This window comes from Geotrypetes seraphini, chromosome 1, assembly GCF_902459505.1.
Source record: "Geotrypetes seraphini chromosome 1, aGeoSer1.1, whole genome shotgun sequence".
NCBI classification, from domain to species: domain Eukaryota; kingdom Metazoa; phylum Chordata; class Amphibia; order Gymnophiona; family Dermophiidae; genus Geotrypetes; species Geotrypetes seraphini.
Genome location: NC_047084.1, coordinates 123130414 through 123143417, shown reverse-complemented (window position 1 = coordinate 123143417; position 13004 = coordinate 123130414). Strand labels below are relative to the sequence as shown.

General features: G+C 43.0%; 1 protein-coding gene and 1 long non-coding RNA gene across 4 annotated transcripts in view; one reads left to right on the top strand and one right to left on the bottom strand.

The window, feature by feature from the left end:
- LOC117357288 overlaps positions 1-13004 on the top strand; it is a 101895-nt gene that overhangs the window by 1947 nt on the left and 86944 nt on the right. The gene's annotated exons all lie outside the window — the stretch shown is intronic.
- The window catches only part of ARHGEF39 (Rho guanine nucleotide exchange factor 39), a 127451-nt gene that overhangs the window by 27846 nt on the left and 86601 nt on the right, over positions 1-13004 (bottom strand). For all 3 annotated transcript variants that reach the window (XR_004538779.1, XM_033937598.1, XM_033937591.1), the window contains exons 6-8: positions 5816-5886; positions 5063-5191; positions 1998-2227 (exon numbers count right to left, since the gene is read on the bottom strand). Coding sequence is in view for 2 of the 3 variants with exons in the window: in XM_033937598.1 (XP_033793489.1) it covers positions 1998-2227; positions 5063-5191; positions 5816-5886 (430 nt within the window). In the remaining variant the exon portion in view is untranslated. The remainder of the gene's footprint in view (positions 1-1997; positions 2228-5062; positions 5192-5815; positions 5887-13004) is intronic.

The window sequence follows — 13004 nt, the reverse complement described above, 5'->3', positions numbered from 1 at the left end:
ATCTAAGAGAACCAGGCCGAAGAGACACACCAAAGGCTCACAATCTGAGAGCGCCAAGCTGAGATGACACACCAGACACACACAGAACCACATACAAGGGTAATCAATATTCTTCCCTCAGTGCCCTGACATTCTCCCATGGCTTCCAGTATCACCTATTGATAATTTCCAGATCTACCTCTCTATACCTGAGATTTCACCTAAAATTCAAGAAAAGTCTCAGCCTGCCTGGCTGATATTGCTGCTTGATGTCCCACCACACCTGAAACGAAATATGTCCAAGATTGAACTGCTCTTCCTTCTTCCTAAACCCTCTGCTCCACTCCCGCCTTTCTCCATCTCTGTAAATAATATTATCATTCCATGCTCCTCTGATCACAACCTTCAACTCCGACCTTTCATTTTCTACACACATCCAACAGACTGCTAAAGCCTGTCACTTCTATCTCTACAGCATCACCAAAATTCACCTCTTCCTCTCTGAGCACACTATCTGAACCCTTGTCCACTCTCAGAACCTCACACTTAGACTACTGAAATTTCCTTCTAACAGGTCTCCCATTGAACTGCCTCTTCCCCCTGAAATCTGGGCAAAACTTTGCTGCAGGATTTATCTTCTACCAACCTTGCTACACTCATGTTAGCCCTCTCCTCAAATCACTTCACTGGCTCCCTATGCACCTTCGAATATAGGGTGCTGGTCTTTGACCAGAGGGCCACCGCATGAGTGAACTGCTGGGCATGATGGACCACTGGTCTGACCCAGCAGCAGCAATTCTTATGGTCTAAACTCCTGTTACCAACCTACAAGTGTGTTCATTCTGCAGCCCCTCAGTCTCTCTCCTTATACGCCTCCCTGAGATCTCCTTTCCTCAGACAAATTGCTTTTATCTTTACGCTTCTCCTCCACTGCCAATTCCAGACTTTGTTCTTTTCATCTCTTAGGGAGAGGAGGAGATGGTGGATCCTGTGGCCTTTATCTGCTGTCAAGTGTCGTCTATGTTTCTATCTTGCTTCCCCATATGCTTGGAATAAACCACCTGAAGCATTTCCCTTTCCATGTTCAAAAGTAAGCTGAAAACCCACATTTTGGAGATAGTCTTCATCTCATAACTCTACTCCCCTATACCCTAGCAGTAGTTCAACCATCCCCACCAATTGTAACCCCTACCCCGACATCCTTTTTGCCTGTCTTGATTGATTAGATTGTGAGATCATTTGATCAGGGACTGTCTTCTTTATGACTCTACAGTGCTGTGTACATCTGGTAGCACTCTAGAAATTCACAGACTAAACTTTATGAGGTGCCATGCATGTGACTTTTGACCATATATCTCAATATCTAGTCAAAAGTAATGTGTTTAGAGATAGGTGGAACCAGAGGCATGACAGCAAAATCTCAGCCACAGCTACCGTGTTTCCCCGAAAATAAGAGTGTCTTATATTCATTTGGGGCCCCAAAAAGGCACTAGGTATCATCAGTACAGAGAGGCCCCAGAGAGAAGCAGTCTGTGAGTGATGCTGGCCTGATGATCCTCTGCAGCAAGGTATTTATGGTCGCGGTCGGCGGGGATCGGTTGGGAAGGAAGGATGGAGGGTTAGCAGGGGTTCAGTAGTTCAGCTGTGTGGCGGGGGCGTGGAGAAGCGCGGCTGCCTACAACTTATTTTCGGGGGTAGGGCTTATATTAAGACCTACTCCGAATATCATGCTAGGGCTTATTTTCGAGGAAACAATATTGTGGGTCTAAGATCTGGTTAAATTGAAATAATGATATACAGCAGCTTCAAGATATCTGCATAATGATAAGATATCTGGATATCTTAAAGTGCATTAAGCCCCACTGAATTTTGATCCCAGAGCCCAAGAAGCAGGAGAGAGCAGAGTACAGAAAGGCAGGAATATAAAGACCACAATAACCTTAGAAAACAAACAGAGTCCAGCACCAACGATTCAGTTTGATAATAACATTTTCCAGCCACTCCCAAGATCTACGTACATTGATGAGGCCACCCCGGCTCTTGGTATGACCAAAAACCTTCTCTACAGAGCACTCGTCCAAGGGGTAAACAGCCTGGCAGGCAAACTTATGTGAATTTGAGGGGTGCAGAGGGTGGCAGGGTTTAGCCATCACCAGAATATCCGAGAACAGGAAAAACATCTTTAACTTCACCTCATCTCCCTTCTGTGGCACGACTGTCAGCCACCCCTCATGAATATACACTCTACCTGAAGAGAGAAGAAAAGGCATTAGTCACCTGCACCAAGATGAGACAACACATCCATGAGCCACCCCTTCAAAGAAAGAAAAAAAACAGAGTTAACAATACCCCTCCAAAATATACAGTCCGTTCTCGTTATCCATTCCCGATTTCACTTATCCACAGCTACATACATTGTGACTGCTATTCATGGACCATCAACCTTAGGAAAGAAACTTTTGTTACTTTTCACATTCACTTCCGGTTCTGGCTTTGCTTCCCAAAATGGCCACCAAGTGTCAAGAGAGTGAGTTACAAGCATCTGCAGGAACAATTCCAAAGAGAAAGAGGAGAAAAAGAGGGAAGAAGACTTTTTCTTTCTGACAGGAGAATAGAAGACATATCTTTGGGTAACTATACATTATTTTGCTTTGAGCTTTAATAGGTTTGGGGGAAAAAACTCAATTGTAGGTTCCCTTCTATAGACAGATAGTTTAGATCTTAAAAGAGCAAACTTTAATTAGCTAGTCTCCATAGAATAATAGCCAAGGGATGCAATATCCTCTCGCACCGAGGATGTGTCTCCAATTCGTCTTCCTTGGCAACACCCATCCCCACTCCACTTCTCATATATAGATTAGACCAAAATGTCACTTCCAATTACATTCATGGTGTTGCTGAAAAACAATTGACTCTAAAGCAACACGATGGTCACCAATAACAGCATGTGCAGAGTCTACACTCTCAAAGATTCAATCGACTTCCAAGGCATGTGGAAAAAGTAAGCATCATCAAACTTAGCAGCAGTCATCTAACACCCGGGGCTCCTTGATAATCCAGTGCTTTACACTGATGGAATGAATTTGCTTTACCAACTATCAAGCAGATTTCTAGAGCTCTTGGGTCCTTGAACACAACTACAACTCCTTTAGACTCTTGCCCTACTAGTTGGGTTAGGATTGTCAGGAATGAGGTTACCCCCATTTTTCATCAGGTCCTATCATTGGGTATGATGCCAACAGGTCTTATATGAGCAATTTTAAAAGGAATTGGTTTGGATGCCTCTTCTTGTTCATATCAACCTGTTTCTAGTTTACAGTTGTCAGCAACGTTAATTGAGAAGATCGTATTGATACAGTTGGAGAGCTATATTGAATTGTGTTCTCTCGGATTCCACAGAATTCATGTGGTTGAATCCTTATGCTCTTCCAGTTTCACAGGTTGCTAAGGAGTTTTAGAGGAGATTCATGGGAGATTGTTCTACTTTTGATACAGTGGTCCATTACTTATGATGTTTACAAGGCATATGATTTGGCTCCCTGGTATTTAGCTGGGGAGTTCTACTTCCTCTTGGTTTACATTCGGAATGGGAGCTCTGTAGGGTTCAGTTCTTCTATTTAAGATCTATAAACAACCTTAATGTGCCTTGATTTTCTCCTTTGAGGTGTCTTACCGTTTTTGTGCAGATACCATGCTCTGTGCATTTATTCATATCAGCATGGTATTCATTGGACTTAGCATGAACCTTGCTAAGATGGAGATTCTTGTAGTTTCCAAAGACCCTATCTTTAGAGTACCATCAGTCACAAAAGTGGGTGATGCATGTTTGGCCGTCAAACCTGAAGTTAGGTACATAAGGGCAGGCCTTAATTTGTAGATTAAAAAAAAGAAATGTAACTGTGGAGCCAGAATAGACTTGTGTGGGCCAGGAGCAATTTCTTGACTCTTCCTTGCAGGTTGCTTGGGAGGGGATAGAACTGAATGCTCCTGCTGCACTAGAGTCTGAATATATGTGGAACTGCATTCCAGGCTATTCCCCAACCAACAAATTAAGCCCTGAATTTGGTGTCACCCTTGATGCTAGTTTGCTCTTTAAACCCCATGCTCCCAGAGTGGTGTAGGCTGCTTTTCACAAAACAAAAACACTTTGTAGATTGAGTATTGCCTGTTGATGATTTCAGCACTATGGTTCAGGCCTTCTTACAGCCCTGCTGGGACATTTACCACTTTGCACCCTTCACTGCACAAAACGCAGCCACCTGACTGTCTAAATGCTCTCAAATGACCCCAAAGGTTATCTTTAGAAGCCGGGGTAATGGATGGTACTTCAAGTAGCTCATTATAAGTGAGTTAAAGTATTTTGACACGACCTGTTTGTAGTTTACTCTAAGGATAAATAAGATGGAGGGAGGGGGGTTCATAACTGAAAAAAGGAGAAAGGTACAGTATTTGGATTTTGCTGACTTTTGATAGGGCTGTCTATTAGATATATTTGTAATTTGTAATATTTGTTTTTGCTATATCAATTGCTTGCTTCTTATAATAAAAAGTGTAAAATTAGAAGCCAGGGTAAAATTTTACTTTTTATTTTTGATCTTTAAGACTGCCCATGGCTTGTTCCTCTTTGACTGTCACAGGAGATAGAGCGCCATCCCCGTGATACAGTGATGGATCTCGATGCTTTTCGGAAAAGCTTAAAGACGTTTTTGTTCCAACTGTGGTTTCTTACTACTATTACTTATCATTTCACATTCCATTAACCATGTGAGAGACAATCGCTGTCTTGCTTTGTGGGGATATGATATTGTAATGTAAACGGTTTCCAAGTAAGCTGCATCTCGTCTTGTCGGGACTTTGGTGATGTGGTTTGCTTAACTATGTCACCATGACCGGCAGTAGTAAATAAGTCAAATAACGTTAACTAAGGGCTCCTTTTACAAAGGCACGCTAGGGCCTTAACGCGCGGAATAGTGCGCTCGCCGCTACCACCTCCTTTTGAGCAGGTGGTAGATTTTTGGCTAGCGCACCTTGGTAAAAGGAGCCCTAAGCGAAGCAGAGCTCCAACTTTTCTCTCCCTTCTTACCCGGCTTCATCAGCTTTGTTCTTCTGCCCTTGAGCAGTTTTTGTACCCTGAGGAGTTCCAGGTGGTTCTCATGACTGCGAGCGTGGTCATGGATGTACTGGGAGACCCGGGTTATGGCTCTCAGAGGTCCTGCAATAAATTCACAATGTAACTGGTTTCCACCTCATTCTCCCTAATTATACTCTTTAGACTCAGCTCCTTAGTTCAGAGAGCTACAATTTATACAATAACCCTCATTACAGCAAGGATCATGCTTTTGTTGGTCAAAAAATTAATATACTGCCTAACCTAATACAGGAACAAAGCAGTTCACAATCTAGATCCTTAGACATAGAAAGCGAAACGCCAATAGTCTGAGAGAAAGACCTAACCATCATTCAGTCACACACAGAATAAAAGACTGCTAATATACTTTATTGTCCACTTCCAAATCCCTATTAAAAGCTTGTTTAAAAAAACAAACCAACCAAAACAAAGATCTTTAACAAAACTTTAAATTTAGAAAAAATATTTTCTCCCCTTTCACAATGTGCATCCAGCCAAAAAAAGTGTTCTCCATAGAACAACACTCCAACTCCCAACCTTCCCCCCCCCCCAACACACACTCAATATCAATAAGAGATCCCATATATTGCTATCCTGCAATAGATTGTCCCATCTGATCATTACATGGATCCAAGGTCACCCCCATACAGCCCTCCTTGCCACAAAAAAACACTCCCTCCCACCTCCCCAGCTGCACAGCAACCTTACCTGCAAGCTGCTGGAAGTCAGCGGTGTCAGGGTAGCTGTTTTCTGTCAAGTCTCGGAGGAGGTGTTTATACCTAAAAGAGACACAAAACAGCTGCAGGGTTAGCACCTCTGTCTCACCCACTCTGCAACTACTATTACTATTTAACACTTCTATAGCGCTGAAGGGCGTCCACAGCATTGTACATTTTGACATTAAGTAGATAGTCCCTGCTCAGAAGAGCTTACAATCTAACTTGGACAGATTCTTCGCAAGAAATGGCCATGCCATCTTTTGACCCATACAAGAGACAGCCATACTACATGATCCACACAAGGCAATATGTAGAAATAAAAATAATACCTTTTTTATTGGATTAACTTCATGTAGTTTATGATTAGCTTTCGAAGGTAACCCCTTCTTCAGATCAGAAATAAACAAATGTTAGCAAAATCAGTATTTATAAGGGAAAGATGAAAGCATTTTAGTGGTAGTTGGAGACGAAGAGATGAGAAAGCAGTTTGAATTTCTTTGTAGTGGGAAAGAAAGCCAAGTTCCTTGTTGAGTCCTGTCCAGTGAGTTTCTAAATATTTTATCATTTTGATTTCAAAAGTCTTACGTTCTTGAGTTGTCTTAAATAGATTCTTGTAAACCGTTCTGAGCTTCCCTGGGAGTAAATTAAAAAAATAAATAAATCTATATTTCCTTTTAGTATTCTCACCATAAAATCACTGGGACAGTGGTCAGTTTTTCCAAAGTGCTGTCCGACAAAGGTATAATTACCGTACACTTCTAGTGAGTATGAAATGGGGTGTCAGATATGACCAGTCTAAGCGAGAGCGCTTCAATGGTCTGTCAATTCTTCATACATCCCCAATCATTATAATGTAATACTTTTTTTTATAGACAAAATTTTTTAAAATAATTTTTCCACTATCATATTTATCAGTGCATCTATCTGAAGTTTTTAAGAACTTATCTTTAAAAAGCTGTATCTTCATTCCATTGTAAGTAATGGTGGAACATATCTTTTATTCCAACATTCAATTCAATACTCCCCTCTGCCAACGCGTTTCGCAGAGCTTTATCAAGGCTAGGGGCACTGCATAATTGAAGATATCCTAATTGTGTTGTCAAGCGGCTTCTGAAAAATGCAGACAAAGGTGACATCCTGGCTGGCATTGTAAGTTGATCCTGTTTCACCAATGTCGCACCCTTCTTTGCACTTTTTGCACTGAATGATATAAACCACATTGGAAGATGAGCATGTGAAGGATCCCCTTATGTTGAATGCTTTTCCCATGAGTGATCATAGGATCCTTTGAGATGTGCTTGTACACCGCAAAGATGTGTGCCATTCTCTTCTTTGTGGGTTTGTGTGAAGTTTGCTTTTTACCAATTTTTGTTTCACATAACATAACATCAAATTTCTAGACCACATAATCATAAGTTCAATGTGGTTTAACAAAAGATTACTAATAAGAAATACAATGAAATCTATTTAGCCAGAAATTTTGAGAAAAGGAAGGTTTTCAACTGTTTTCTAAAATGTTCATAAGAATATTTTCAGATTAGATGGTTGACTGAAGGTCAGCACAGGGAATATTTCTTTTAGTAATTCATCTTCCTGGAGTAGTGGTTGTAGATCTCTTATCATTTTTCTTAGTTTTTCCATCTTTAGGTTGTCCTGTCTATTGTTTTCTTGTCCTAGTAGTACAATAGATTTTCTCTGGATGTATTAAGGGATGAGGCTGGATAAATTGCAGCTGTACTCACTCGAGGAATGCAGAGAGAGGGGTGACATGATCGAGACATTCAAGTATCTCATGGGCCGCATCGAGGTGGAAGAAGATATCTTCTTTTTCAAGTGTCCCGCAGCAACAAGGGGGCATCCGTGGAAAATCAGGGGCGGGAAACTGCACGGGGACACCAGGAAATTCTTTTTCACTGAAAGGGTGGTTGATCGCTGGAATAGTCTTCCTCTTCAGGTTATTGAGGCCAGCAGTGTGCCTGATTTTAAGGCCAAATGGGATAGACACGTGGGATCTATTCACAGAGAAAGGTAGGGGAGGGTCATTGGGGTGGGCAGACTAGATGGGCCGTGGCCCTTATCTGCCGTCTATTTCTATGTTTCTAATTCAGTCAGGGTTTCTAGATGTTTCTCTCTCTCTTTTGGGTCAGAGCATTTACAGTGGTATCCACATAAACAAAGGAGTGAAGGAAATTGTTCCTGGCAATGAGAACTGAACAGTGACTTTGGATGCCACATTTCTTTTGGCTTGTCCTTGCAAATATGTATTCTATATACCTGAACAGCTGCGAGCCTTTTTAGATTTGAAGAAGTTGGTGACTGGGATTGTTTAGCTAATTTTTGAACAGCTGCGAGCCTTTTTAGATTTGAAGAAGTTGGTGACTGGGATTGTTTAGCTAATTTTTGAACAGCTGTTAGGATAAATGGGGCCCAAGCTGTTATGCCAATACCTTGATGTATTACAAGAAAATTGAGTTTCTCTTCACTTTAGTGGGGACCCCCCCCCCTTCAAAATTGTGGTCTAAGGAAGATTATAATTATTTTTTCTATTTTTCTTTTGCTATTTTGTTTCTTCCTATATTACTGAAGCGAGAGTAAATTCTTTGTAAAATAGTTTGAATTGCAATAAAATATTTTATAAAACCCAAAAACACATTGTCTCAAATGACACTTCAAAACGTTAATATCTTCAGGGAACCTGGTTTAACCTTGAAGGAGTATAAAAAACAAGTCATGCTGGTCCATCGAAACCAGTTTTCTCAACCTTTTCAAGCCAAGTACCCCTAAATCTAACAAATACCAACCGAGTATCCCTGCCCAAGCTCCACCCCCATAATAATAGTAGTTTCAAGTTTATTAGGTTTTTTATATACGGCCTATCAAGATTGTCTAAGTGGTTTTACAATCAGGTACTCAAGCATTTTCCCTATCTGGCCCAGTGGACTCACAATCTAGCTAACGTACCAGAGGCTATGGAGGACTGAGTGACTTACAGAGTCACTGAGCAGAAAGGAATTTATCAAATAGGTATGTATTCAGTCTTTTCCTGAAGGTAAGGTAGTTCAGTTCAGGAGTTCTGTTCACTAAACATCCCACTATCCTCCCTTCCCACCCTAACTCAATTACACTGACAACAAGAATATGTGAATGAACAACCTGTTCAGCAGCCAACTTCTTGCAACAGGTATCATGGTGTTCCAGAAGGCTTTCCTACTTTAGAGTCAAAGTCAGAAAATTCTCGTCTTTCCATCGATCATTAGTGATCTCCACTGTACCAACGTGGGAGGAGAAGAGGCAAACCAACATTGTAAAATACATTTGATCCCAACTAGTACAGCCCAACAGGTGAACCCTCTCACCCCTTCAATATTGGCCAAACAACATCATTGGGAAGAGTCGCCAGGAACAATGCTAATATGTCAATACTACAGATGTAACAGAGGTCCAAAATGCTCTGTGTGGTAAGACATACAGTCAAAGGAGAAATTTATACTGCATTTCCCATCACTCTCTCTTTTTAATATGGGGGGTTAGATAAGATTGTCCCCTATCGCCTTTGCTTTTTGACATTGTTTTGGAACCCTTGTTATTAGCTATTCAGCAAGTAAAGGAGATACAGGGTATTCCTTATTCAGACCAGGAATACAAAGTATCTGCATATGCAGATGATATTTTGCTTCATTTGAAATGGGAGGGAGGGTACTCGGGGAAGGCAGCCAAGAAAAAGATCTGGGGGTATTGGTGGATAACACAATGAAGCCGGAGGCGCAATGTGCAGCGGCCTCAAAAAAAGCGAGCAGAATGCTGGGCATTATCAAAAAGGGTATCACTACCAGAACGAAGGAAGTTCTCCTGCCACTGTATCGAGCAATGGTGCGCCCACATCTGGAATACTGCGTCCAATACTGGTCGCCATACCTCAAGAAGGACATGGCAATACTCGAGAGGGTCCAGAGGAGAGCAACGAGGATGATAAAGGATATGGAGAACCTCTCATATGCCGAACGGTTAGACAGGCTGGGGCTCTTTACCCTGGAAAAGCGGAGACTGAGAGGGGACATGATACAGATTTATAAAATCATGAAAAGCATAGAGAAGGTGGAGAGGGACAGATTCTTTAGACTAGCAGGGGCAACGAAAACAAGAGGTCACTCAGAAAAACTGAGAGGAGACAGATTCAAAACAAATGCAAGAAAGTTCTTCTTCACTCAACGGGTGGTAGACACCTGGAACGCGCTTCCCGGAGAGGTGATAAGCCAGAGTACAATTCTGGGGTTCAAAAAGGGACTGGATGACTTCCTGGAAGCGAAGGGAATAACGGGGTACAGATAGAGGTTTACCTCACAGGACACTGAGCAAATAGGGTATGGACTTTTTAGGTTAGGTAGGGAACATTTTCAGGTCATGGACCTGGAGGGCCGCTGCGGGAGCGGACTACCGGGCGCGATGGACCCCTGGTCTGACCCGGCAGAGGCAATGCTTATGTTCTTATGCTTATGTTCTTATGTTCTTAACCATTCCATGCTTACTTGAATTGATTGAGAAATTTGGAAAATTTGCAGGGTATAAGATAAATTGGAGAAAATCTGAAGTTCTTCCACTAAACGTGTATCGTGCAATGGTGCGCCCGCACCTGGAGTACTGTGTCCAGTACTGGTCGCCGTACCTCAAGAAGGACATGGCGGTACTTGAGAGAGTCCAGAGAAGAGCAACTAAGCTAATAAAGGGTATGGAAGACCTCTCATATAATGACAGACTGAAGAAGCTGGGGCTTTTCTCCCTGGAAAAGCGGAGACTTAGAGGAGACATGATAGAAACCTTCAAGATCATGAAGGGCATAGAAAGAGTGGACAGGGACAGATTTTTCAAATTACGGGGAACCACAAGTACAAGGGGGCACTCACAGAAATTGAAAGGGGAAAGGTTTATAACAAACGCCAGGAAGTTCTTCTTCACTCAAAGGGTGGTGGATACATGGAACGCGCTACCGGAGGATGTGATAAGCAGGAGCACGCTACAGGGCTTCAAAGAGGGTCTGGACAGGTACCTGGAGGACAAAGGGATTGAGGGATACAGATAGAAGTAGAGGTAGGTATTAGGGATAGGATTAGAGGCAGTTACAAAATTAGTCAGGGACACTGTTCAGGCAATTAGGCCTGATGGGCCGCCTCGAGAGCGGACCACTGGGCAGGATGGACCTCTGGTCTGCCCCAGCGGAGGCAACTTCTTATGTTCTTAAAAGTATTGTTTAACATAAGAACATAAGAAGTGCCTATGCTGGGTCAGACCAGAGGTCCATCGTGCCCAGCAGTCCGCTCATACTGCAGCCCAACAGGTCCAACCTGATCAGCTTCTTTGACTGGGTGACGAGGAAGCTGGATGTTGGTGAGTCCCTGGACATCGTCTACCTGGATTTCAGCAAAGCATTTGATAGCGTGCCACACCGCAGGTTGCTGAACAAGATGAGTTCTTTAGGTTTGGGCGACACACTAACCAAATGGGTTGGGAACTGGCTTGGAGGTAGGCTTCAGAGGGTGATGGTGAATGGCACCCCCTCCGAGATGTCGGAGGTGATAAGTGGAGTGCCACAGGGCTCCGTCCTGGGCCCGATCTTGTTTAACATCTATATAAGAGACTTGACAGAAGGGCTCCGAGGTAGAATAACATTGTTCGCCGATGATGCCAAACTGAGCAATGTAGTGAGCAAAAGCACAACAGACAAAAAAGCAACGACAGACGATATGGTGCATGACTTACTTCTGCTGGAACACTGGTCTAGGTCCTGGCAACTCAGTTTCAATGCCAAAAAATGCAGTCATGCACCTGGAAAGCCAAAATCCATGCAAGATCTACACCCTAAATGACGAGATCCTGACAAGAACTGAAGCAGAAAGAGACTTGGGGGTGATTGTCAGGGAAGACATGAAGTCTGCAAACCAAGTGGAGCAAGCTTCATCCAAAGCAAGGCAAATCATAGGTTGCATACGCAGGAGTTTCGTCAGCCGTAAACCTGAAGTCATTATGCCACTGTATAGATCCATGGTGAGACCGCACCTGGAGTACTGTGTGCAATTCTGGAGGCCGCATTACCGCAAGGATGTACTGAGACTGGAATCGGTCCAGAGAATGGCCACCAGGATGGTCTTGGGACTCAGGGAGCTCCCGTACGAGGAGCGGTTGGGGAATTTGCAGCTCTACTCACTCGAGGAGCGTCGAGAGAGGGGAGATATGATCGAGACATTCAAATATCTCACGGGCCCCATCAAGGTGGAAGAGGGCATTTTCTTCTTCAAGGGTCCCGCGGCAACAAGGGGGCATTCGTGGAAAATCAGGGGTGGGAAACTGCACAGTGACACTAGGAAGTTCTTCTTCACTGAAAGGGTGGTTGATCGCTGGAATAGTCTTCCACTTCAGGTTATTGAGGCCACCACTGTGCCAACGGCTTCATTGTCTTGTCCACTGTTACCCCCAAATCCCTTTCTTGGGTACTCTCAGTCAATAACATCCCTCCCATCGTATATCTGTACCTCGGGTTTCTGCTTCCCACATGCAATACTTTACATTTCTCTACATTGAACTTCATCTGCCATTTTGTCGCTCACTCCTCTAGCTTATTCAGGTCCCTTTGTAATTCCTCGCAGTCCTCTTTAGTCCGAGCAGCACTAAATAGTTTGGTATCGTCTGCAAATTTTATTATTTCACACTTCGTCCCTGTTTCTATATCATTTATAAATATATTGAATAGCAGTGGTCGAGCACCGACCCCTGCGGAACACCACTCATGACCCTTCTCCAGTCCGAGTAGTGGCCTTTTACTCCTACCCTCTGCTTCCTCCCCACCAACCAATTTCTGATCCATCTGTGTACGTCTCCTTCCACCCCATGGTTCTTCAGTTTCCGAAGTAGGCGTTCATGGGGTACCTTCCAGAACACTAATCAATACACTCACTACTCACCCTCTCATAAAATTCACATCAATAGCATGCGCATATATGAATATACGATCTATCAAGCCAAAGACAGAACTAATCAAAGACTGGCTGATCAAAGATAATCTAGGCTGCCTCTTCCTAGCCGAAACCTGGCTCACTTCTGACTCAGACCCTAGCATCACTGAATTCTGCCCAAACGGATATAAACTAAAGCTAGTATGTAGAGAAAAGAGAAGAGGAGGAGGTCTA